General features: G+C 43.2%; 1 protein-coding gene across 1 annotated transcript; it reads left to right on the plus strand.

The window, feature by feature from the left end:
* SUB1 (SUB1 regulator of transcription) lies at positions 1 to 23,746 on the plus strand. The gene is made up of 5 exons (XM_029060755.2): positions 1 to 70; positions 6,626 to 6,698; positions 9,537 to 9,653; positions 20,792 to 20,900; positions 22,797 to 23,746. The coding sequence occupies exons 2-5, from the start codon at positions 6,627 to 6,629 to the stop codon at positions 22,874 to 22,876; spliced, it is 378 nt and encodes a 125-aa protein (XP_028916588.1). The 5' UTR covers positions 1 to 70; position 6,626; the 3' UTR covers positions 22,877 to 23,746.
* Positions 23,747 to 25,522: the final 1,776 nt, after the last annotated feature.

The raw sequence follows: 25,522 nt of genomic DNA on the forward strand, positions 1-25,522 counted from the left end.
AGTCGACGTCACTTCCGCCTCTCTGTCAGTCTCCGGCTTGCGGGCGAGCGTGCGGCCACGGGAGCGGAGCGTGAGTCGAGGGGGGGGGGGGCGGCTTCCACCGCCCCTCCCCCCCCCCACTGGGCATATTTATAGCTATCATTTAATTACTCTCTTTATTTCTTTAATAATATGTTTAGATCAACGATTTTAGCTCTCTTAGTGACGTCCGCGCCAGACTGCTTGTTGTGCTGTGTCGTCTGTCTCCCCCGTTTAGGCCGTGAGCCCGTCGTTGGGCAGGGATGGTCTCTGTCTGTTGCCCAACTGTCCATTCTGAGCGCTTAGTGCAGCGCTCTGCGCATAGTGAGCGCTCAGTAAATACGATCGAGGGAATGACTGGGCAGGGGTGGGCTCTCTCTGTTGCTCAGTTATCCTTCCGAGCGCTTAGCGCAGTGCTCTGCGCAGAGTAAGCGCTCAATAAATACGATTGAATGAATGAATGGGCAGGGATGGTCCTTCTCTGTTGCCCCATTATCCCTTCGGAGCGCTTAGTGCAGTGCTCTGCGCAGAGTAAGCGCTCAATAAATACGATTGAATGAATGAATGGGCAGGGATGGTCCTTCTCTGTTGCCCCATTATCCCTTCGGAGCGCTTAGTGCAGTGCTCTGCGCAGAGTAAGCGCTCAGTAAATACGATTGAATGAATGGGCAGGGATGGTCTCTCTCTGTTGCCCAATTATCCCTTCGGAGCGCTTAGTGCAGTGCTCTGCGCAGAGTAAGCGCTCAGGAAGTACGATTGAATGAATGAATGGGCAGGGATGGTCCCTATCTGTTGCCCAATTATCCCTTCGGAGCGCTTAGTGCAGTGCTCTGCGCATAGTAAGCGCTCAGTAAATACGATTGAATGAGTGAATGGGCAGGAGCGGTCCCTCTCGGTTGCCTAGTTCTTCCGAGCGCTTAGTGCAGTGCTCTGCGCATAGTAAGCGCTCAGTAAATACGATTGAATGAATGAATGGGCAGGGGCGGTCTCTCTCGGTTGCCTAGTTCTTCCGAGCGTTTAGTGCAGTGCTGTGCGCATAGTAAGCGCTCAGTAAATACGATCGAATGAATGAATGGGCAGGGATGGTCCCTATCTGTTGCCCAGTTATCCCTTCGGAGCGCTTAGTCCAGTGCTCCGCACATAGTAAGCGCTCTATAAATTATTATGGAATGAATGGGCCGGGATGGTCTCTCTGTTGTTGCCCAGTTGCCCCAGCGGAGCGCTTAGTCCAGTGCTCTGCGCGTAGCAAGGGCTCAATAAATATGGACCGGGCAGGGATGGTATCTCTCTGTGGTTGCCCAGTTGGCCCTGCGGAGCGCTTAGTCCAGTGCTGTGCGCATAGTAAGCGCTCAGTAAATGTTGAACGAATGGGCCGGGCTGGTCCCTCTCCGTTGTTGCCCCCTCGGAGCGCTTAGTCCAGTGCTGTGCGCGGAGCAGGGGCCCAATAAATAGGCTCGAATGAAGGAGTGGATGCATGGAGGAGCAGGCCCGGGAGGCCGCCTGCCCTCTCCGCCCTTCCTCTGTCTTTCCCCAGCCCCTCGGGGGCAGGAGCCGTGGGGGTGTGGGGGACCGGGGAGGGGGGGGGTCTCTCTGGGTGTCCGAGGGGGGAGGGGTCTCTCTGGGTGTCTGGGGGGGGGTCTCCCTGGGAGTGGCGGAGGATGGGGGAAGCGACCCTCTTCGGGGGAAATGGCACCGCGTCGAGCGGAGAAGGAGAAAATGGCGCTGGGAGAAAGTCCCTCCCCTCCACCGCACGCCCGGGGCGTCCTCCGCACTCCTCCCTCCTTCCCAGCCCGGCAGGCGGCCGCCTCCTCCGGGAGCCCCTCCTGATGCCCCCCTCCTCCTCCATCCTCCGTCCTCCGCCCTCCATCCCCCCCTACCCCCCTCTCCTGCCCCTTCCCCGCGCCGCAGGGGCCTCCGCCTCGCCGCCCGCCACGAGGTCCTCCCTGCGGCCCTGCATCGCGTTGATGGAGCGCCCACTGTGCGCACAGCACGGGGCCGAGCCCTCGCAGCGGACGAGGGGACAGCTCGGGCTGGGGAGGCAGAGGGCGTGGGTTCGAATCCCCGCCGCCTGTCTGCTGGGTCACTTTGGACAAGTCACTGCATCCGTTCATTCGATCGTACTTATTGAGCGCTTACTATGCACAGAGCACTGCGCTGAGCGCTCGGACTGGACGAGGGGGAAGGGCCCGGGCTGGGGAGGCAGAGGGCGTGGGTTCGAATCCCCGTCCCGCCCCTTGTCTGCTGGGTCACTTTAGACAAGACCATTCAGTCTGTATTTATTGAGTGCTTACTATGTGCAGAGCACTGGACTGGACGATGGGGAAGTGGAGTGGCTCGGTGGACTGGGAGCCCGTCATTGGGCAGGGATTGTCTCTATCTGTTGCCGAATTGTCCATTCCAAGCGCTTAGTATCGTGCTCTGCAAATAGTAAGCGCTCAATAAATACGATTGAATGAATGAAAGAGCCCGGGCTGGGGAGGCAGAGGGTGTGGGTTCTAATCCCCGCTCTGCCGCTTGTCTGCTGGGTGACTTTGGACAAGTCATTTCATGCATTCAGCCTGTGTTTATTGAGCGCTTACTATGCGCAGAGCACTGGACTAAGCGCTCAGAGTGGACGATGGGGAAGCAGCGGGGCTCAGGGGGAAGAGCTCGGGCTGGGGAGGCAGAGGGCGTGGGTTCTAATCCCCGCTCCGCCGCTTGTCTGCTGGGTGACTTTGGACAAGTCACAGCACCCATTCATTCAATCGTATTTATTGAGCGCTTACTATGTAAGCTTAGAGCGCTTAGAGAGGCAGCGTGGCTTAGTGGAAAGAGCCCGAGCTTGGGAGTCAGAAGTCGTGGGGTCTAAATCCCGACTCCACCACTTGCCTGCTGTGTGACCTTGGGCAAGTCACTTAGAAGCAGTGTGGCTCAGTGAAAAGAGCGTGGGCTTCGGAATCAGAGGTCATGGGTTCGACTCCCGGCTCTGCCACTTGTCAGCTGTGTGACTGTGGGCAAGTCACTTAACTTCTCTGTGCCTCAGTTACCTCATCTGTAAAATGGGGATTATCTGTGAGCCTCACGTGGGACAAACTGATTACCCTGTATCTGCCCCAGCGCTTAGAACAGTGCTCTGCACATAGTAAGCGCTTAACAAATAGCAACATTATTATTATTCTCTGTGCCTCAGTTACCTCATCTGTAAAAATGGGGATCAAAAAATGTGAGCCCTACGCGGGACAATCTGATTACCCTGTATCTACTCCAGTGCTTAGAACAGTGCTCTGCACATAATAAGCACTTAACAAATACCATAATAATAATAATTATTATTATTATGTGCAGAGCACTGGACTGAGAGCTCGGAGTGGACAATGGGGAAGTGGCATGGCTCAGGGGAAAGGGCCCAGTCTGGGGAGTCAGAGGGAGTGGGTTCTAAATCCCGCTCTGCCACTGATCACCTGGGTGACTTTGGGCAAGCCACTTCATATATTCATTCAATCGCATTTATTGAGCACCTACTATCTGCAGAGCACTGAACTAAGCCGTTGGAATGTACAATTTGGCAACAGAGGCAATCCCTGCGCAATAAAGGGCTCACCTCAGTTACCTCATCTGTAAAGTGGGGATGAAGACTGTGAGCCTCACATGGGACAGCCTGATAACCTTGTGTCCCCCCCCCCAGTGCTTAGAACAGTGCTTTGCACATAGTAAGCACTTAATAAATGCCATCATCATTATTATTATTATTAGGGAAGCAGCGTGGCTCAGTGGAAAGAGCCAGGGCTTCGGAGTCAGACGTCATGGGTTCGACTCCGCACTTGTCAGCTGTGTGACTGTGGGCAAGTCACTTCACTTCTCTGTGCCTGTTACCTCATCTGTAAAATGGGGATTAACTGTGAGCCTCACGTGGGACTACCTGATCACCCTGTATCTCCCCCAGCGCTTAGAACAGTGCTCTGCACATAGTAAGCGCTTAAATACCAACATTATTATTATTACAATTCGGCATCAGATAGAGACAATCCCTGCCCAACAACGGGCTCACAGTCTAAAGAGGGGGAGAGAGACAACAAAACATTCATTCCTCTTGCCTTGCCCTCCTTCCCCCTACTCCAGGAAATTCCTGCTCCCCCTTACCCTTTTTTCCTGTTTTTTTGGGGGGGGGTAATATCCCTATGTCATTACTCTTTGACCTTGGGCAAGCCACCCAACTTCTCTGGGCCTCGCTTACCTCATCTCTAAAATGGGGATTAAGGCTGATACATGGAACAGCCCATTACCTGGCAATAATAATGATGTGGGTATTTAAGCGCTTACTATGTGCCAGGCACTGTGCTTAAGGGGTCGATACAAGAGGCTGCTTTAGAGAAGCAGCGCCGCTCAGTGGAAAGAACATGGGCTGGGGAGTCAGAGGACATGGGTTCAAATTCCGGCTCTGCTGCCTTGTCAGCTCTGTGACTTGGGGCAAGACGCTTCACTTCTACGTGCCTCAGTAACCTCATCCGGAAAATGGGGATGAAGACTGTGAGACCCACGTGGGACAATCTGATCACCTTGTATCCTCCCCAGCGCTTAGAACAGTGCTTTGCACATAGTAAGCGCTTAACAAATGCCATTATTATTATTACAAGATCATCAGGTTGTCCCACATAGGGCTCACAGTCTTCATCCCCATTGTGCAGATGAGGGAACTGAGGCCCAAGAAGTGAAAGGACTTGCCCAAGGTCACAATTGACAAGTGGCGAAGCTGGGATTAGATCTACCCTGGTACTTAGAACAGTGCTTGACACATAGTAAGCACCTAACAGATACCGTAATAATAATAATAATAATCATGAATTTCCTCAAATAACCCCCTCCCCTTCCGGCTCCCCCGAGAGACACAGGGCTGCGCGAGCACCTCTAATGTCGAGCTCACGCAATCGAAGAAAAAAAAAAGCTCGACTTCTAGTTTCAGAAAATCACCCCACCTAGGGAAGGAAACTTCTCAGAGTTTTCAAGAGGAAGTGGGCTCTTTTTGGTCTTTCTGCCTCCTGCCCGTGATGATCCGGTGCAAGGCGGGGCCCCAAGTGGTAGCTCAGTGATGAATTCCTCTGGGACGACACCGAAACAACCACCCACCACTTCTAGGAACCCGATATCTAGGGTTAAAGCCTCTCATTGGAAGGAATGGGAAACTGCCCGTGTTCCATTTGCTTCTCGCATCTCCTGCTATTTTTTTGAAGATGGTAACTCATGCAAGATCTGCTCTGAGGGTTCTGGTTTTGAATTGATAATAATAATTGTGATATGATAACAATAATAATGGTATTTGTTAAGTGCTTACTTTATGCCAAGCACTGTTCTAAGTGCTGGAATAAATACAAGGTCATCAGGTTGTCCTACGTGGGGCTCACAGTCTTAATCCCCGTTTTACAGATGGGGTAACTGAAGCATGGAGAAGCTAAGTGACTTTCACAAAGTCACACAGCTGACAAGTAGCAGAGCCAGGATTAGAACCCATGATTTCTGATTCCCAAGCCCAGGCTCTTTCCGCTAAGTCACACTAAGTGCTTACTGTGTGCCAGGCACTGCACTGAGCCATGGGGGGAGGGAGCACAGGCAGATGGGGTTGGACACATTCCCTGTTCCACGTGGGGCTCACAGCCTCAATCCCCATTTTACAGAGGAGGTAACTGAGGTACAGAGAAGTGAAGTGACTTTGCCAAGGTCACAGGCGAGTGGCAGAACCAGGATAAGAACAGTAATGATAATTATGATAATTATGGTATTTGTTAAGCACTTACTATATGCAAGGCACTATAGTAAGCCCTGGGGCGGATACAAGCAAATCAAGTTAGACACATCCTTGTCCCATGTGGGGCTCAGTCTCAATCCCCATTTTGCAGCTGAGGGAATTGAGGCACAGAGAAGTGAAGTGACTTGCCTAAGGTCACACAGCAGACAAGTGGTGGAGCCGGGATTAGGACCCGTGACCCGACTCCCAGGCCCGTGCTCTGTCCACTATGCCATGCTGCTCCTCTCTTCCATAAGAAAGGGGTGAAATTAGTTTGGGGCCAAGGGGTAAGAAAACATGTATTTTTGGAGAGATTATCCCATTTTTGTTTAGCCTGATCTCTTGTGCTGGAGTCAACAGAAAAACTCAGCTGTGATGCAATTTCACTAGTAGAAATGCCTTTAATTGTGATAGTCGTAGGACACTGAAAAATTGCATTTCACTTTCGAGCACATTCCTTCCTTTTATGCCCTTGGCTAAGGAGATATTTCAAAACATTGATTTGGTGGCTGGACTAATTCACGTTAGGTTCTCTAAAATCCTCCTTTGAGGTGGTGGCATCGGTGGTGAGGAAATGATTGGTGAATGGAATATTTTGAAAAGAGATTAAAATGGGAGTGGAAAAGAATCCTCACGAGAAGATTTTGTTTAGAACTTTGTCATTAATGGGCTGGAAAGCGAAGTGACATGAATGTGGGGGAATGCTGTGCCCAACTGTATTTATTGAAGTTTAAAAATCGAATAGTGATTGAACAAATGGTAAAACCATTTTAACATTTTGCTCGCTTTGATTAAAGTACAGGTGGTTTTACTTAACTCTGTCTACAATGTTTTTTTTCCCCCCTTTAGAATGCCCAAATCAAAGGAACTTGTTTCTTCAAGCTCATCTGGAAGTGATTCAGATAGTGAAGTTGACAAAAAGGTGAATACTGAAAGTACATCTTGTATTTTTTTCCCTAAAGCATTTGCACTGAGTACGGTTTTTGAACCAAAGTCTGGGTAGTCAAGGACAGCCTACAATCCTTGGAAGAGTACATGGAATAATGGAGATATGGACACAGTGGTCGTAATGGTATTGGAGAACCCAGTTGGTGCGATCCAATAATATACTGGGTGCTTGGGAAGGTACAACAGAATGAAGAGAGACATTTCCTGCCCTAGAAGAGCTTGAGTCTAACCTCTACAAAAACCTATAGCCAGTCCCTGGGTTAAGCTTTACCTTCGCCTCTGCCTTAGGGCTTATCAGGTAGTCCGGTGGGATAGAAAGCGAGTGCGGGGAAACATTTGAGTTCTTCATTCAGAGGCGACCCCATTCCTAACCACTGGAGAGTCGGCAGGTCTGGCAATGAGGTTTATGACACTACTGAAAACTCCCTTAATCCAACATCTTGGGTTGAATGGTAGGGGGATTTGTCATCTCAAAAGTGGTTTCCGGTCCTGCTTTTTTCTTAGGGTCCTGTCAGTCCAGAAGGGAGCAAGGGCTGTAGGAGTGGGACCACCTCTGTAGGAAGCTCAGATGTTTTTGAGCCCATCTGACTACCTGATGTCCCTGTAGCAGAGCTTATTAATAATAATAATAATGATCATAATTGTGAATTTTAATGCTTACTATGTATCAGGCACTGTACTAAGCGCTGAGTGGGTACAAGCAAATTCATTGTCATATTTATTGAGCGCTTAATGTGTGCAGAGCACTGGACTGAGTACTTCGGAAAGTATAATATAACCATAAAGAAGTATAATATAATCATAAAAAGACACATTCCCTGCCCACACGAGCTTACCGTCTAGACACAGTTCCTGTCCCACTGTCCCAGTCTCCCAGTCTCAATGCCCATTTTACAGATGAGATCATTAAGGCACAGAGAAGTCAAGTGACTTGACCAAGGTCACACAGCAGACAAGTGGCAGAGCCGGGATTAGAACTCATGACTTTCAGACTCCCAGACCGGTGCTTTATCTGCTACACCATGTTGCTTCTCCAACTAATCAATCAAAATTGTTACTTGGTACCTTGAGATTTTAGGTTTGGGGGAGGAGGAGGCTGACTCTGGGATAAAATAAAAATCTTGGTCTGTATTTTAAGGAGCTGCGTAATAGAAGCCCAGTGACTTTTCACAATGCCACAAACCAACTCATTGCTCAGCCGAGATTTGAAATTTGTTTTCTAGCCACGTGGCCATTTTAGATATTCTAATATTTTTCTATTATGTACTTTTAAATTTTGCTGAATAGCCCAAGTTTTCATCCTTATGAGTACTACAAAGGTAAAGAAAGGAGATAGCTATAAGGAAAGAAAATTATCTAGATGGAGGTAGTCCCACCAGGTAACTCAAGTATTCTGTCAAGCCATCAAAGAAGTTATATTAGTACTTATGGTATGTGCTAAGCACCTACCATCTGCCAAGCACTGTTCTAAGACCTGGGAAAAGATAGAAGGTAATCAGGTTGGATATTGGTGTCTGCTAGTCTGCTTTAAATGGATACTAATTGTAATAGGTAGTACATTTACTCTATTTGAATTTGTTAAAAGTTAATCTATACAGCCGTTGCATATTTTCCAGAACTCTGACTAGATCTCCGTTCCAACTACACCCAGTTGCCGGGCGTGAATTCAGAAACAATTAACCTGTTCCCCACCCCTTCAAGATAATGAACCCTCCCTATATTAATTTCCAAATCAGATGGGAATGCCCTTTTGCTGCCAAACCCTTTTGCAAGCACATTACTCTCACAACAAAGGCAACCTGACTGAACCTGTCTGCAGCTCCCTGTATAAGCTTATGAAATACAATAGCTATTTGTCCCATATTTTAATGTTTCCCCTTTTCATAGCTGATGTTAGAGGAAGGGGTATAGAAGAAAGGTAAGGGGAAGTAAATTGAGTGAGCTCACTGTGGGCAGGGAATGTCTGATGTCATCTTGTACTTTCCCAAGCGCTCAGTACAGTGCTTTGCACACAACAAACACTCAATAATAATAATTTAGTTGGGTCCTTTGTCATTTCTAATGTTCTATCTGCTTAAATTGTACGTATGACGTAAATAGTTGAAAAAAACGCTTGGACTTTTTCAAATTGCTCCTTATGAAACCTTTGAATAATTTTTATAAACTTTAGTGGATAGACCTAGTTCTGCCTAATCTTAGTTGTTCCTGGTAGTCAGAAGTTCAGTTGTACTCAAAGATGTGCATTTTTAAATGTACTGACGTTCTTCCCAAATTAATATAACCTGATTAGTTTATGCTATTCCTCACAAAAAAAGAGTGTGACTTCCCTCTCTAGTTAATATGAGGTCTTGGTCCATTTTGATCAAATGGCTAGGTTTTTTATTTGGAAAAACTCCATGCTTATTTGCTTAAATTGCTACTCCACAGAGAACAAGTTGCTTGCGGTGTACAACCCCAGCTAAATTTTTTGGCTTGGCCTAGCCATCAGGGAGAAATTGCACTTCCATTCAACTAGTCTATTTAAACTGTATTCTTTCATTAACTAGGTGACCTGGTAGGTGGAAAACTTTTGTATACCTCTCCAGTGACCACCTGGAAGATTAGGGACCTTAGCTCTCTTAGGCTATACTCCGCCTTCTTTGTCTCAATATTCATCCAGCGTTCTCAATCCAAGGCTTCCATCTGAAAGCTACCTCTCTAAAGAATAAAACAGTGGTGGACTTTTCTAGTTCCATATATGTGATGTAGCTATGCTGGATTCTCAGGTCCTTCTCTTTTCATGTTTTTGATGTTTTTTCCCCCCCACCCCAAGGCAAAGAGGAAAAAGCCTACTCCAGAAAAACCAGTAAAGAAACAAAAGACTGGAGAAAGTTCAAAAGGGGCAGCATCTTCCAAGCAAAGCAGCAGCAGAGACGACAATATGTTTCAGGTAAAATTGGCAATTTCATATCCTTAGAGCAGAAAGTCCATATGTGGTTTGGGTGTAACTACTATAATCAAAAGGGTATTTTTTGAGAATCTTCACCTGAGAATTCTAATTCTTTACAGCCTTCAGCTACTGTCCCTAAATGTAGCTGTAAATGTAAATGTCCCTAAAATATTTGACGAGCAGTATAAGAACAGTCAGTTCTGCTATATCACAGGCTTGAACTGTACGTTTTGGGAAGAAACTACAGCTGAATTAGGGATCCTTCATCAGACAAGGAACATCTGTCTGCAGAGAACCCGATGCAGTGTCAGAAGTTGTGCCATTAGGTTGTGTTCATATGCAAGGCATGGGACACAGTGAGTGTAACAAGTGAATTTTCCCTAATAAGGGTTTGTTTAGAATGGAACCTTAGAGTTCCAGAAAATGGACTGTTCGCCGGAATTAGCTATTCATTTCCCGAATGTCTTACTCTATTTTGAAATTTTCCTTTATAAATCCTATAAAGCAGTACAACACGGATTTCTTATTTTCTGTATTACAGACATATTTGAAACCGACACAAAAATATCCTGGTGTTTTCAGTTCCTTACTATTTTCCTACCTGAGGAGTCCCTCAGTTTATATTCAGAATCCCCCATTTGGCAGCTGCAAGAGTTAGGTGGCTCTTTCCTCTTGGTTGGGATTATTGCCCATGCATCGGCAGTTGTTGCTTTTCACCTTCCTAACCACGTGACTGAAGTTATGGTATGACGGGGCAGCAGCTCCCTGATCTTCTGGGAGGGTCCTGTTCCACTATACTCCCTGTGCAACCCACCCAACTTCCCCCTTACCTCCATTCAGATTTCCAGCCCTTCCTTCTTCCTGGCTTTGGATCGCTCTCTCTCTTTCCAGTACTGTGAAAGCCTTTCATGGGACTAGGAGTCATCTTTTCTATTCCGCCATAATACATGTTTTCACTGAATGTTTTGGCTAGACTGCTATTAGAGAATGCTTTTCTGACAAGCTTAGCTTCTTTTGGATACAGCACAATGTACTGTTGGAAGAAATGGTTTTGCACAGGGTGAACATGGGTGAATATCGCAAGTAATGCAGTTCTTTTCTCAGAACAACTCTGTGCTACATAGGAGAACTGGGTGTGTGAGGATGTGTAAAATTAGTTACAGCACAGATCTACTTTGACTAATGCAGTGGATTTGTGCCGTTGATATCGTCATCATGACTTGCAAATAGAGTCCCAAAGAGTTGATATACCAGGCATCCTCTAATTTGTTGAGGCATCATGGAAACTTAAAATACCCACATCCTTCATTCGATTGCTTATTTCTCCTAAAACTAAAGCTTGAAGGCAATCCTAGGACTCGGGACCCAATTTTTAGATAGAAAATCAGAAAAGATTTTATCATAGGAATGTTGTTATAAATGCAGGATTGAGATTCCAGAACCCATTTTTAAAAATCAGAATTACTCAGAAGTGTGTGTTCAATCAATTATGAGGAATGTAACTACATTAGGGTGCTTGTATTGGATACGGCGACCCTTCCTGTAACTCCACCCGGCAATCAGGATACCTTCATTTCATTTTTCCTTGACCCTCTCTAGACCCACCTCTGTAAAATCCCCTTCACCTTTGCACCCTGCCCCAGTCAATAAATGGCATTTATTAGAGTACCTAATGTGTGTAGAGTGCTGTTAGCTGCTTGGAAAAGTTTAAAACAGAAGATATCCCTGATCTCAAGACACTTGTAATCTAGTGGGGAGAGACAGATTGGAGGGGAAGTGTATATAAGGTAGGTACATAAAAGCACTGGTGAAAAGCGTTTAGTTGATGCGAAAGGGCTGAAGTAGCATTTGGATGAGTTGTGGGTGGATTAGTGATAACTTGGGAATAACTTGAGATGTGACTTCAGAAGGGCTTTGATGATGGGAGAGCTGTGACCCATCAGGTATGAAGGGGGAGGAGTAAGAGGCCGGCAGCAGGAGAGATGAGAACCCGTCACAGTGAGTAGGTGAATTTGAGAGGAACAGAGCAGCAGGGATATAGTGGGAGAAGACTGGCTAAGAGGAGAGGGTGCTGATTCAGTATCTTAAAGCCGGTGAACCGGAGTTTTTGTGTAATGCAGATATAAGTGAGCAGTCATGCAGTAAGTCCTCAAGCTGTGTTATGACAAGTGCCCAAACCAACGTGGTGACTGTTGGAGCCGGGAGGTATGCATAATGTGGAGGAGGAACTGACAGGATTTGGTGACAGACTGAATGTAGAGGTTGAAAGAGAGGACAGTTCAGGTAATGTCAAGTTTCTGGGCTTGAGACAGGGAGAATGATGTCAGATGGGAGGGAAAGAGGCTTCGTGATGGGGAAAATGAGGAATTCAATTTTGGACTTATTGACCTCGAGGTAACGGACACCCACATAGAATTATGCTGGAGATGAGAGGTGAGATTGCAGAGGAGAGAGATCAGACCCAGTGAGGTAGATCTGGGAGTCATCTGTCTAGAAGTGGTAGTTGGTCATAGGAGTGTGTGTAAAGTGAGAGGAGAAGGGGAAACCAGAACAAAGCCTTTAGGAACTCCCACATATAGGGAGTGGGAGGCAGAAGATGACCTGGCAAAGAGACTGAGAAGGAGTGGCCAGAGAGATAAGAGGAGAGCTGAGAGATAAGTGTGTGGGGAAACCCAGGTTAGATAGTATTTTCAGAAGCAGGGAGTCTTGAAAGGTCAAAGACAGCTAATAGGTCAGGGAGGATTAGGACAGGGTAGAGTCTGTTAGATTTAGCAACAAAGAGTTCCCTCATGACCTTGGAGAAAGTGGTCTCATTGGAGTGAAGGGGGCATCATCATTGGTTTTGAGCGCTTACTATGTGCAGGTGGGGTTTGACGTAACTTTAAAAGTCCTAAGTTGAGGATTGCCTGTCTTTAAAAATACTATTGCCAAAGAAAGACTGGAGAATGCTGAGCCTCATTTTTGGGAAGTAACAAAATCGCATGCGTGTGTGTTTTTTTGGTCATTTTGGAATGCATTGCTGACTCGTCTCCCTGCTCTTTTGGAATCTGCCTGTGGGAGAGACATAATTTTTCTCCCTGGTGTTTAATTGCCTTGTCATATAGGTTCATTCATTCAGTCACATTTATTGAGTGCTTACTGTGTTCAGAGCTCAGTACTAAGCACTTGGAAAGTACAGTTCATTAACAGATGGAGACAATCCGTACCCAACAACGGGCTCACAGTCTAGAAGGGGGAGACAGACAACAAAACACAACAAGTAGACAGGCATCACTACCATCAAAATAGATAAATAGAACCATAGATAAATGCACATCATTAATAAAATAGAGCAAATAAATTCGTACAAATGTATACAAGTGCTGTGGGGTTCCAACCATTGCCTTGGGATGGTATAGTTTGAATTCCTAAGTTGTCCCAAGATTTTCCTTGAAAGTACTCTAAATAAGGCAGAGATTATAGTTGGCCAAAATTTTGAGTTTTGCAACTGTTTTTGTGCACACAGGTATACAGAATAAGAAGTAAGTTTAGTTACACTGATTGAACTTAGATAACTTTTGGAAAAACTGTAGACTTCTCTTTACAAATTAGTGATATGAAGTAATTTTTGTGCCTACCAAAAGAGCTACCATCCAGGGATAGAATTTTGGTTAGTAATAGTTAATTGTTGCAAGACCTTGGGTTATGAGAATTTGTAGATGTCGTTTATTAGATGCACATTGCTAAAAATAGGCTTATCTTCCTTTCAAGCTATGTAAATTAATGTACTTATGTATTGATTATTGCAAAAAGATTTGATGACCAAGAACATTTTTCTAATTTTGTCATCCTAGAGGACGGAATAGATTTAAATTGCATCAAAATAATTTTAAATTATCATAGACAAGAACTTCTTGATTTTTCTTTTTACTGAAAAACCCTGGGTCTATGAAAGTGTTAAAACCAACCCTAAAAAATCATGGCTTTCCTGTAGAAATACTATAAAACGAGTGCATTGATACATTCCCACGATTCAAAAAATTGACTAAGGCAGTATTCCATTTTATAAAAAAGTGGTACAAGTACAAATACAGGTAACACTCGAGAGTTAAACAGTCAAACACTTGATAAAACAATTATGCGTTTAGCTATCAGACTTAACTTCTAACATTGCTTTTGTCCTTGCAACATATGATTCTGCTCAGAGACTCACCTGATTGCTGCATTTCAGACTGTTTTCCTCTTTCCAGCAAAGTACTAATGTGCTAAATTAATTTGAAGTTTGTTCAGAAGTCATGAGGTGTTATATAATTGATATTTAAGTGATTTTGTGCTAAGTTCTGGAGTAGTTATAGAGTTTGCAGGTCAGACACTGTCCCTGTCCCACCAGAGGCTTGCAGCCTAAAGGGAGATCAGATGTTTAATCCCCAGTTAATGTCTTTCTCCCCATCTAGATTCCTGTGGGCAGGAAACATGACTACCAACTTTGTCTTGTATTTTCCCAAGCACTTAGAACAGTGCTCTGCATGTAACGGGTGCTCAATAAATGCAATTGATTTTTTACAGATGGGTAAACTGAGATACAGAGAAGTTGAGAAGAGTTGAGAGGCAGTGTGACCTAGCGGGTAGAACACAGGTCTGGGAGTCAGAAGGACCTGGGTGTTAATCCCAGGTCTGCCACTTATCTGCTGTGGGACCTTGGGCAAATCAGCAACCTCACCTGTAAAATGGGGATTAAGACTCTGAGCCCCATGTGGGACATGTGCTGGGTCCAACCTCATCAGTTTGTATCTACTCCAGTGCTTAGTATGGTGCCTGATACATAACAGTAAGTGCTCAAGATGATTTAAAAAAAAAAAACCACCAAAAAACAAACCAAACACCCCCCCCCTCCACTAAATGACTTTCCCAATTTCACACTGCAGGCAAATGTCAGTCAGGATTGCAACCCAGGTCTTCTGACTCCCAGGCCCACTTTCATTTCACTAGGCCACACTACTTCACAAGTTATATCTCAGGAGTCATTACAGTAATTCCAATGCAAAATGCTGGAGCTGGGAGGTCTTAGTGCTGTTCACTGGACTTTTGTGTATCTCTGTACCCAATTAATAGTATTTAAAATACTATATGCAGAGCACTGTACTGAGTGCTTGGAAGAGTATAGCGTGGCTCAGTAAAAAAGCACAGGCTTGGGAGCCAGAGGGCATGGGTTCTAATTCTGGCTCTGCCACTTGTCAGCTCTGTGACTCTGGGCATGTCACTTCACTTCTCTGTGCCTCACTTACCTCCTCTGTAAAATGGGCATTGAGACTTTGAGCCCCATGTGGGACAACCTGATTACCTTATATCCCCCCCCAGTGCTTATAACAGTGCTTGGCACATAGTAAGCACTTAACAAATGCCATTATTATTATTATTGCTACAGTGTATCAAAGTCAGCAGACATGATCCCTGCCCACAATGAGCTTACAGTCTACAGAAACCACAATGCTATTGCAGAATGCAGGAGTATTATAAGTAGCGGTGACATAAAAATTCAATAACACTATCATGGAAAAGTGCTCAAAGAAGAGTTATAAAGGGGGATTATTATATAAGAATATTATCCAGGGAAAGTTGTGGAATTTTCTTACTTGACCTTACTGTCAAGGTAGCTCTTTTTGAAAGCGGGAAGGATTAGATGACTAGGACTTGCAGCTTGAGAAAACTTTCTTAAGCAAAGAATGTAGATGCTCCAGCAGTTTTATAAGTAATAGCGGTGGCCCTCTGCCTCACTGTCAAGAGTACGTTCTTGGGCAATGGGAAAAAAGCAGGCAAGGGGTGGGGAGAGGGAGAGAAAGGAGGTCCAGGCTGAAGGGTGAGGCCTCCACAAGTAACACTGGAGTCCGGCAGAAGGTGGCCATGCAGAAAATCGGGGATTCTGGGAGGTGGGCAACGGTTGTGAGGTTTACTAATCCGACTTATATAAGATGACCAGTGTGAAACTGAGGCTGCTAGAGAACAATTTCATAAAGGTAAAGAACCCCTTTCTCTGTAGAAATCAAGCACTTTATGGATAGAGTCGAGTATTGAACAACTGTTGGTGACTCAAGGGCCATTATGCAATGAGAGTTCAGATCACCTAGTTTACTAGACTTGATCAACCAGGGATACTCAAAATATTGTAAGTAGTAAAGCCAGTGCCGCTCTATTGCTGCTGCAGTGAACTCCCCAGACTGGGTGCTGCTGTCACAAGTACAGCAAGAGGTGGCCTCACAGTTTGGGAAGACAGGAGCTTCGAGAAGCTCTTGGCAACTGTCATTAGGATGTTTCTCCTCTTACCTACTTGGGTTGCTACTGCTATTTGTGTGGGCTTGTGTGCCTGCTCACATGTAGAAGGGAGGGGGTTGGGGAACTGGAGAGGAGGGGTGGTTATTGTAAGGGTATTTAAACTCACGGAGTGCAATGCTGTATACTAGGGACTTTGGAAAGGACAATAGAAGCATAATAATGATGATGGCATTTGTTAGGCGCTTACTATATGCCAGGCACCGTACTGAGTGCAGGGGTGGATACAAGAGTATTGAGCTGGGCACAGTCCCTCTCCCATGTGGGGCTCACAGTCTAAATCCCCGTTTTACAGATGGGGTGACTGAGTCACAGAAAAGTGATGTGACTTGTCCAAGGTCACACTGCAGACAAATGCCAGGGCTGAATTAGGACCTATGGCCTTCTGACTCCCAGGCCCGTGGTCTATCCACAATGCCATGCTGCTTCTCACTACGCCCTCAGGAAACCTAACACTCTAATTGGGGAGATGGGCTAAAAATATTTACAAATACTGGAATCGGAATAAATAACAGAAGGTACACACAGACCCAAGTACTGCAGATGGGTGTAAATAAATATGTACTTACTAGAAGTGACTTGAGGTTTGGGCATTTATCGGGGTCAGTACTTAGGATACAGTGTAGCTATTTCAGTAGCACTATTTATACAAAAAGATCAAAGGCCCCAGGCCTAGATTGTTAGGCTAAAAGATGATTGGGGTTGGGCAGTGGGGATTTGATTATTTGCTGACTGGCCCAAAGCTCTGCTTGGCACAGGATGTGACTATGCCAAACTTCTGGGAATCCCTCCCTTTGGGGCTTTGTCATCCTTAATTTTTCTTGTTTCCAGTTGGACAGGTGCATTCCTAGTAGCTGAGCATTTCGCAGCTGAGTAGCTGCCCATCCACTGATCAGTCAGTTGGTCAGTAGTCAACATAATCCTGTAGGGAGTGGGAGAGAGTATGGAGAAGAGAAGAGAGTTGGAGCATTTAGTATTATCACCTCACGGACGAATGGATGTTAAGATAATCAGGCAGTCAAGGGTACTTAATGATGAACCAAAACCAGCCTTAGGATGAATTTTTTTGGGGGGGACTTAAGTCAGTTTTTGCAGCCTCCTGATTCTCATGTTTTTCTTTAGGTGGTACTGATTTGGTGAGAAAATTTGCTATTATAGTCTTGTTAGGATAAAGAGGATTCATATTCATTGTCATAAATAGAATCTTGCCTAAGGTAGAATTGAGCATATTCCACAAAATCTATGACCTTGTAATAGAGGAGTATGCAGGAAAGACTTTAACTGTAGCAAATGGAGCCTTGGATCTGAAAGAACACTGAGCTTATTCACTATGTTTTTGAACAGGGTACTGTTAAAAATACTTCGTATTTGAGAATGGGACTTCGACAGGCTAGAGCAGTGCTTCTGAAAGGATTAAAGGATGGGGAAGGAAGAGCTCCCCTTTTGTCTCTCTGCCTGCTCCCCTATATTTGAGTGTTTTTGCTGGGTGAGCCCTCAGGATCCGTTCAAATGATTGTTTTTAAGTTTGAAATTTTATGCCAGAACAAATAGGTAATGGCAGGTTGAATGTTCCTCTTGGCCGATCCGCCTCGGCACCGCTATCACTTACACGAGGGCTGGAGAGGGGTGTCGTGAGAATTGCCATCTTGCCCTGCCATCCATCGGGGTGCCCCAGCTGGGGACTGTTGTGCTTGCTGAGGCCAAGGAGTGGTCCGCCATCCTAATACCCCTGTGGGCCTTTTCACTTTAAAAGGTCAGAGCCGGCAAGCCACTTCCTAATCAGGGAACTGTGAGGGAGAAAGCAATGGGGTCCCCCTCCTGGTGCCAAGGTATCTTAAAAAATGAGCACCTGGACTGGTGAGCCAGAGCTGGATTCATGAAGAGCCATAGGTTCCTGACCCCTGCTTTTGGGGAGCTAAGGAGACGTTCACCAAATGTACCTTCAATGTGTTTATTCTCTCCCCCCACCACGCCCCCATCATGGTATTTAAGTGCTGACTATGTGCCAAGCACTGTTCTAAGCTCTGGGGTAGATACAAGCTAATCAGGTTGGATACAATCCCTTTCCCACATGGGGCACACACTTTTAATCTCCATTTTACAGATGAGGTAACCTGAGTTACTTATGGTAGTAGAAAGCAGCGTGGCTCAGTGGAAAAGAGCCTGGGCTTCAGAGTCAGAGGTCATGAGTTCGACTCCCGGCTCTGCTACTTGTCAGCTGTGTGACTGTGGGCAAGTCACTTAACTTCTCTGTGCCTCAGTTCCCTCATCTGTAAAATGGGGATTAACTGTGAACCTCATGTGGGACAACCTGATTACCGTGTATCTACCCCAGCGCTTAGAACAGTGCCCTGCACATAGTAAGTGCTTAATACCAACATTATTATTATGCATGGAATATTCTTTTCATTTGGTGTGGTAGATCAAATACACCTAAAAGAAATCAGAATCTGTTTAAAAGTGATTCTCACTGTAGTCATTAAAAGTTATATAAACTAGCATACTGTCTAATCTAGCTTTATTCAGTACAAGGGGTCCTTTATATTCAATCCTGGAGCTAGTACTTATAATAAAGTGAGAAGTGTTTTAAAAAAAATTATTAAAATAGAAACCTAAAACTTAACATGCATTTCCCAAATTCTAACAGATCTTGTACAATTCCTAAACTCCAAGTACGAGTTTTATTCATTCAGGGTCTACTCTGAAAATGTGTCACTCGGCCTAGAATCCTGTGTGTTTTCAGATTAGCTAGTAGTAAAACTAAAGCGTCTTCCAGGTTACCCTCCCCTCTTACCCCCAGGGTGGGAAGCAGAGATGGAGCCAGTGGAAGAGACAGGAGGAGCGGTCAGATAGGAGAACTAGGAGAGGGTAGTGTCAGTGAAGCCACAGATAATGTTTTGAGAATAGGGTGATCCAGTGTTGAAGGCAGCAGAAAAACTGTGAAGGATTAGGGTGGAGTAGAGTCCTTTTGGGTATGGCAAGAAAGCAGTTACTAGTGACCTTAAAGAGGGCTGTTTCTTTGGAGGTAAGGAGGTGGAAGCCCCATCTCTGGAAGTTGAGGAGAGAGTTAGAAGAGAGAAATCGGAGGCAGCAAGTTTAAACAACATGCTCAACGCTGGGTGATTACCGGAGGGAGCCGTAGGCTCGAGGGAGGGCTTTTTTGGTTTAGGACATATAGGGTCATGCTTGAAAGCAACAGGGAAGGAAAGAGACATGCTGGCTGATGAATACCAGCATCTCTTCCTGGACTCTACCATGAAGAGAAACTTCCCTCGCCTAGAAAGTGCAAAAGATCCAGGTGGTGTTTGAGGAGCATAAGGTCCTTTGCCTCTGGGAGTGGCTAAGGGCAAGAGGTCAATCACACACAATGTTCCCTCTCTGCTCAGCCCTGGCACCTAGAGGTCATGGACTCTGCCTGAAGGTGCCAGGGCCGTGGCACCATCTTCAGCTCTGATTGATTGGGATCAACTTTAGTAACACGTAAGCAAACCAGAGATGTTGAAGTCCTTGGTCCTTCAGAATGAAGAAATTACATTTTCAACTTAAATGCCTTATGTCCCAAAGACCTTATATATCTTGCTAATTTTAAATATTTTAACCCTTAATTAGATAGCATGGTAGTGTTGGTAGATGGCCCTCAAAATCTCTTTTCCACATGCTATCTTTCTGCTACTGAAAGGATTAATGAAAAAAAGTCAGTATTTCTAATGAATACATATTGCTCCACCTAATCATGGAGGTTTTTCTGACAGACTGGCTCACGAAAACTCTCATAGTATTCACCTTGTAGTGCTGTGCACTTGTGTGAAACTCTACTCTCCCAGGTGCTTAGTACAGTGCTCAGTAAATGCTCAGTAAGTATCACTGAATCCCCCCACCCCCGGGCTAATAATTGTGGTATTTAAGTGCTTACTGTGTGCAAAGCACTGTAATGCTGGAGTTGATACAAGATAACTCCTACTTGAGGTGCACAGTCCCAGGTGGGACTGTGTAGTTAATAGAAGGGAGAACTAGCATTCAGTCCCCATTTGGCAGATAAGGGAACTGTGGCACAAAGAAGTTAAATGAATTACCCAAGGTCACAAAGCAGATTAGTGGCAGAGCTAGGATTAGAACCCAAGTCCTTTGACTCCAAGGCCCCTGTTCTTTCCACTAGGCCATGCTGCTTCTCAAAATGCACATTTTAGGGAGAATGCTCTGTAATGCCTCAATGGCATTCTGTTTCGTCACTTTACTGAATCTGATGTTAGTCTTTGTGAAAGGAATATATGCAAGATGAATCTCCTTGCCATATCCCCTGTATAACACCAAAATGTTAAAGCATCCAAGAATTGCATTCAAAGAAGAGTCCATTATTCATTCAGTCGTATTTATTGAGCTCTTACTCTGTGCAGAGCACTGTACTAAGTGCTTGGCAAAGTGCAGTACAGCAATAAAAGAGAGACAATCCCTGCCCACAGCGAGTTCATTAGAACAGAGTCCATTAGCTCTCCTTTAGTAGTAATTTATATTTCCAAAGGGTGTTTTTTTTTAAAACTGATACTCGTTGCACTAGGAATAAAGGTTGTAAATGCAGTGTGGTCATTTAGCCCCTGTGTTGGAGAAAATTGCACTAAAGCTTGTTCATTTTGAGGAGCGGTCAGTCAGTGGTGTTTGAGTGCTTACTGCGTGCAGGGCACTGTACTAATAGCTTGGGAGACTACAATATTTGAGTTGTTATTCCATTGAGATGGTGAAAGAGAAATTATTTTACTGGAATAAATTGTATTTTTATAGGCGAAAGGCAGTAAAACATAATGAGTTTAACTGTGCACAAATTGTTTCATTTGCAGATTGGAAAAATGAGATATGTCAGTGTTCGGGACTTCAAAGGAAAAGTCCTAATTGATATTAGGGAATATTGGATGGATCAGGAAGGTGAAATGAAACCTGGCAGAAAAGGTGAGGTTTTTTTTTACTCCTAATTATTAAATTTATATGCATAGCTTCTGTTAAATTCCTACAGGAAGTTAAGTATAAAAATACCACAGATCTCTCTAGGAAATAAATTGTGGTTTTTTTTTTAACAGCAGTTAGGAGAAGTTGCTTTAGAACAGCATAAGAAGCTAAGAAAATATCTCCCATCTGGGCATTTTCACTAGTTTGGAATATAGAATAATTTCATAACATTTGGTTGCATTTTCCCTGGCAAATGCTAGTGGAGCTCATAACCTTTTTAGGGAAGCCTTTTAAAGAATTAGAATTTTAATCATTTCCTTTACCAGAGATGCCGACACTATTCTGGTGCTGACAACTTAAACAATTTTCTTTAAAAATAATCAAAATTAGTCTTTATCTTTCCTTAGGATTTATTATTTTTCATTCTCCCATGCATGTAATAGTGTTCTGCATCCAGTAATGATCAGAAGACTGCATTTTAATTCTGTCTCTGTTGTTTGCCTGCTGTGTGACTTTGGGCAAGTCACTTAACTTCTCTGTGCCTCATTTTCTTCAATTGTAAGAAATGGGGATTTAATACCTGTTCTCCCTCATCTTAGAATGTGAGCCCCATTCTAATACTAGCTAATCTGCAATTTAATCTTTCGGGCTTAACATTTAAAAATAAATTTAAAGCCTGATATCTATAATAATTGTAATTGTGATATTTGTTAGGTGTTTAGTGTATGCCAGTCTCTTCTCTCCTACACCTTCCCTTTGACTCTATTTATTGCCATTGTTCTTGTCCGTCCGTCTCCCCCGATTAGACTGTAAGCCCGTCAAACGGCAGGGACTGTCTCTATCTGTTGCCGACTTGTTCATCCCAAGCGCTTAGTACAGTGCTCTGCACATAGTAAGCACTCAATAAATACTATTGAATGAATTCTCTCCTACTGCCAAATACTTGCTCGCATCGTTCATCTGGCCTGGAACTCCATCCCCCTTCGTATCCTACACACCACCATTCCCTCATCTTCAAAACCCTGCTAAAGTCATATCTGCCCCAAGAAGCCTTCCCTGACTCATTTCCTCACCCTGTTTATCCTTTTACCTGTGTTGCCTACTTGGGTCTATTCTGTTGCAGCATTTTGATATTTACCTCACCCCAGTCCCACAGCACTTATGTACATATTCTAGCATTTTGCCATTTCCCCCCTCTGTAATTTATTTTAATTTCAGGCTCCCCCTCTAGACTGTAAATTCCTAGTGGGCAGGGATTGTTGTTTACCAATGTATTGTACTTTCCCATGCATGTAATAGTGTTCTGCATCCAGTAAGTGCTCAGTATCACTGATTGATTGTCTTTTTTCTTGAAGACAGGAATTGTTTTTACCAATTCTGTTGTATTGTACTTTCCCAAGTGCTTTGCTCACATAACACCAATAAATTCTATTGATGGATGTATTTAGCCTAATCTGGAACAAAATATAGAGAACAGTGGCAAGGATTTAATAGAAAATAATAAAATCCTTGGGAACAAGGAGCCTTTATTTTTATTTTATTTTTTTGTGTGGAAAAGAAAGGTAAAAGAAGGGTCCTTATCTGCAGAATACCCAGAGGTCCACTAAATGTCAGCCACCACAGGAATACAGATGGAGGGAAAAGATGAATGAGGCATGGGAGAAGATGGCTCTTCCATCCCAAATTATTATTTTGATGATCCAGGAGTATTATTGAGAAATCTTGCTAGCCCTTGTCTCCAGTCTCTCAACAGGTTTAAGATGCGGAAATCAATTCTGAACTCTTACAATTGTGTCTTGTTGAAAGTAAAATTGAGTCGGTCTTAATGACAGTTTCACAGAAGAAATGAGTAGAATTTGATTAAGTTTTTAACTGCTAAAATTTGTTTTTGTGTTTTAGGTATTTCTTTAAATCCGGAACAGTGGAGCCAACTGAAGGAACAGATTTCTGATATTGATGATGCAGTAAGAAAACTGTAAAATCAGAGCCATATGAAACTTTAATGTTTTAGTCTTTCTACATTGGCTTTTGTTTTCTAAACTTATTTGTTTTCCAAGCTATTGTATATTTGGATTGCAAACCAATTTGTAAAATTTTTTTTATGTGCATTAAAGTGTATTCTGAGTGAAGCTACTTGTCTATACTTTATTAATAAGGAATGCCTTGCATCCACCGCCTGGTGTACAATAAAATCAAGCAACAAATTCTTAATTGTTGTGGCCTTTTTGATCAGAAGTATTCACTGTTGGTAAGGCTAAGATGGCAGTTTGTAGTTCTTTTAATTTCAGCTCAATTTATTAGGAATTGTATTGCATCAAATTAGAAAATATCTTTTTGAAAGCTGGAGGTCACCATCTATCTTCCCATCATACTTCTACATTTTTTTTAACCGACAGATTTACTTACACTGATTTCTTGAATTTTTCTATTTTGTTTCTCTAACATTTCCATTTCACCACCTCACCCAAAATATGTTGTGTTGTTTTCTTGGCCACTATGGAATAATTGAATTGTTAAAATATTCCTCTCATTAAGGTACCTTTTTGTTAAAACGATACATAAAATTAAATTCTGTATCTGAAAACCTCTGACTCAGAAATTTAATGTAATGAATATTAAGACATTCTCTTTTAAAAAGTAACATTGCTTATATGGGGTATTAACATTAAATAAGCATATGCAATTACCCTTCAGTATTGGCTCAGTTCTGCCTCCAGGAGATCAGGATATGGAAGCCTGATTTGCCCTTATTCTTGAAAAATGTTTTATGAATTATGGGATGATGTCTGTAAAATCAGATATTGTTAAATTACCTCAGACTAGGATTTAATAAAAATTGTGAAAGTTTATTGGTCCTAACTCATTTATTTTAAATCTTGGGAGTGAAATGTGGTTAGTAAATAAGATATAACACAATTTAATGTAAAATTTAGCTCTGCTTTAACATTGTATCACGGTGACAATCTAAATGAATGAGTTGAAATACAAGCTATATTTACCTAATTGTCACTGGTCAAATTATTGTTGTTAGGGAGTTTTAGTCTAGTATGGAGTGGTGTGTTGGTGTGTGTGTGTGTGGTGGAGGCGATTTGCCAGGTCTTGCTGTAATAAAGTGCTAGCAGAGTCATTTCATTTTACTTGTCTTTCAACTCTTGGCTTTTTACAGGAAGACTGGAAAATAAATCTGAGAAAGTTCAGATGCTTAGGTAATGGGCAAGATTGAGCAAGTAAAAATATGAAAGCATAAATAGAAATTAGAATAGAGGATAAATATTGCAAAAAACCAAGTGTAAAGGAAAAAATATCTCTGGACTGACCAAACAATGAAATAATAGGTTGAAGCATAAAAGGGATGGGAGAGAAAATGCCTTTTAATGCTTTATTCTCTTAATATTTGAGTTAAAAATCCAACCATTTTAGTAGGAAAAACAAGCATTTAATTCAACTTTGATATTTTGTCAGGTAAAGTAATTGCATGATTGGAGTATTTCTCAACAACCATTTAACGATATACTCCTGAGATTGAATTTCCCAAATGTGTAGTGAGCATAAAATGTTTATTGCTATTAAGTGAGAGATTAGGTATTTGGCATTGTGTTGTTACAAACACCTAAGTGATGGATGCACCCTAGTAATGATTGTCTCTTGGATTTATTTTAAATTGTTTCTTAAAAATTACTGACTAATGGTGATTTGCTTTAGTAAGAATTTTTCTTATTGGAGATAATGCTTATTATCATTACAATCTAATTATAATGTTCTCTGAAATCCATCATCTATGGGGATTGTGTGTCTTATGATACAGTCAAGTTGTTTCCAACCCATAACGACACCACAGACACAAATCTTCCAGAACGCCCCACTCTCCATTTGCAACTGTTCTGGTAGTGTATCCATAGAGTTTTCTTGGTAAAAAGATGGAAGTGGTTTACCATTGCCGCCTCCCACACAGTAAACTTGAGTCTCCATCCTTGACTCTCTCCCATGACGCTGCTGCCCAGCAAGGGTGAGTTTTGACTTTAAGGGGTCTATGGGGATAGTTTATATAATATCGATTGAGCATATCATTGATGTATGTAATTATATATAATTAAAGTTTAAAGGTGTTAAAGTTCAGCTGAAATTTTGGTTCTGGTCAGGAAATAGGGAATAGCTTATTAACTAGATATGATTCAAGAGCACTGTGTTTTTCATTTAACCTCGAGGTGATTATAGGTGGAACAAAGACTTGGAAATTGTAGGAAGGGAGCAAAGACAAGCACAAAGTTTGAAGTTGTAAATTTAGCACATTTTAATAAGATAATTATAGGGTCTTTTGCTAATGGGACTGGGATCTCTCAACTAAACATTAGGTAATATGCTAATAGAATGTTGGCTGGGTTTAAGAAGGCATGGTGAGTATATTGACCTTTATTTGATTGAAATTTTACCTCAAGACCAGTTGGTATTCAGAGAATTATTGGTAGTACAGCTAATTTGGTAATAATGTGTGGCTGTGTATATGCCTACTATTTTTTAAAAGGTAGAAATACTGCCTTATCCTTTACTTTTTCTCTCTGTCCAGTGTTATTTTATTCTTCAAATCAAAATATTAAGGTACTCCTGCAAGAAAGCTGGCCACTTAA

The sequence above is a fragment of the Ornithorhynchus anatinus genome, chromosome 3 (assembly GCF_004115215.2).
Source record: "Ornithorhynchus anatinus isolate Pmale09 chromosome 3, mOrnAna1.pri.v4, whole genome shotgun sequence".
In the NCBI taxonomy this organism is placed as follows: domain Eukaryota; kingdom Metazoa; phylum Chordata; class Mammalia; order Monotremata; family Ornithorhynchidae; genus Ornithorhynchus; species Ornithorhynchus anatinus.

Bases quoted from the DNA above. Each gene is read 5' to 3' on its own strand.
- SUB1 (XM_029060755.2), top strand. From the start codon at position 6,627: ATGCCCAAATCAAAGGAACTTGTTTCTTCAAGCTCATCTGGAAGTGAT. The intron at 6,699-9,536 runs GTGAATACTGAA...CCCCACCCCAAG, and splicing joins ATAGTGAAGTTGACAAAAAG to GCAAAGAGGAAAAAGCCTAC. The intron at 20,901-22,796 runs GTGAGGTTTTTT...TTTGTGTTTTAG, and splicing joins AATGAAACCTGGCAGAAAAG to GTATTTCTTTAAATCCGGAA.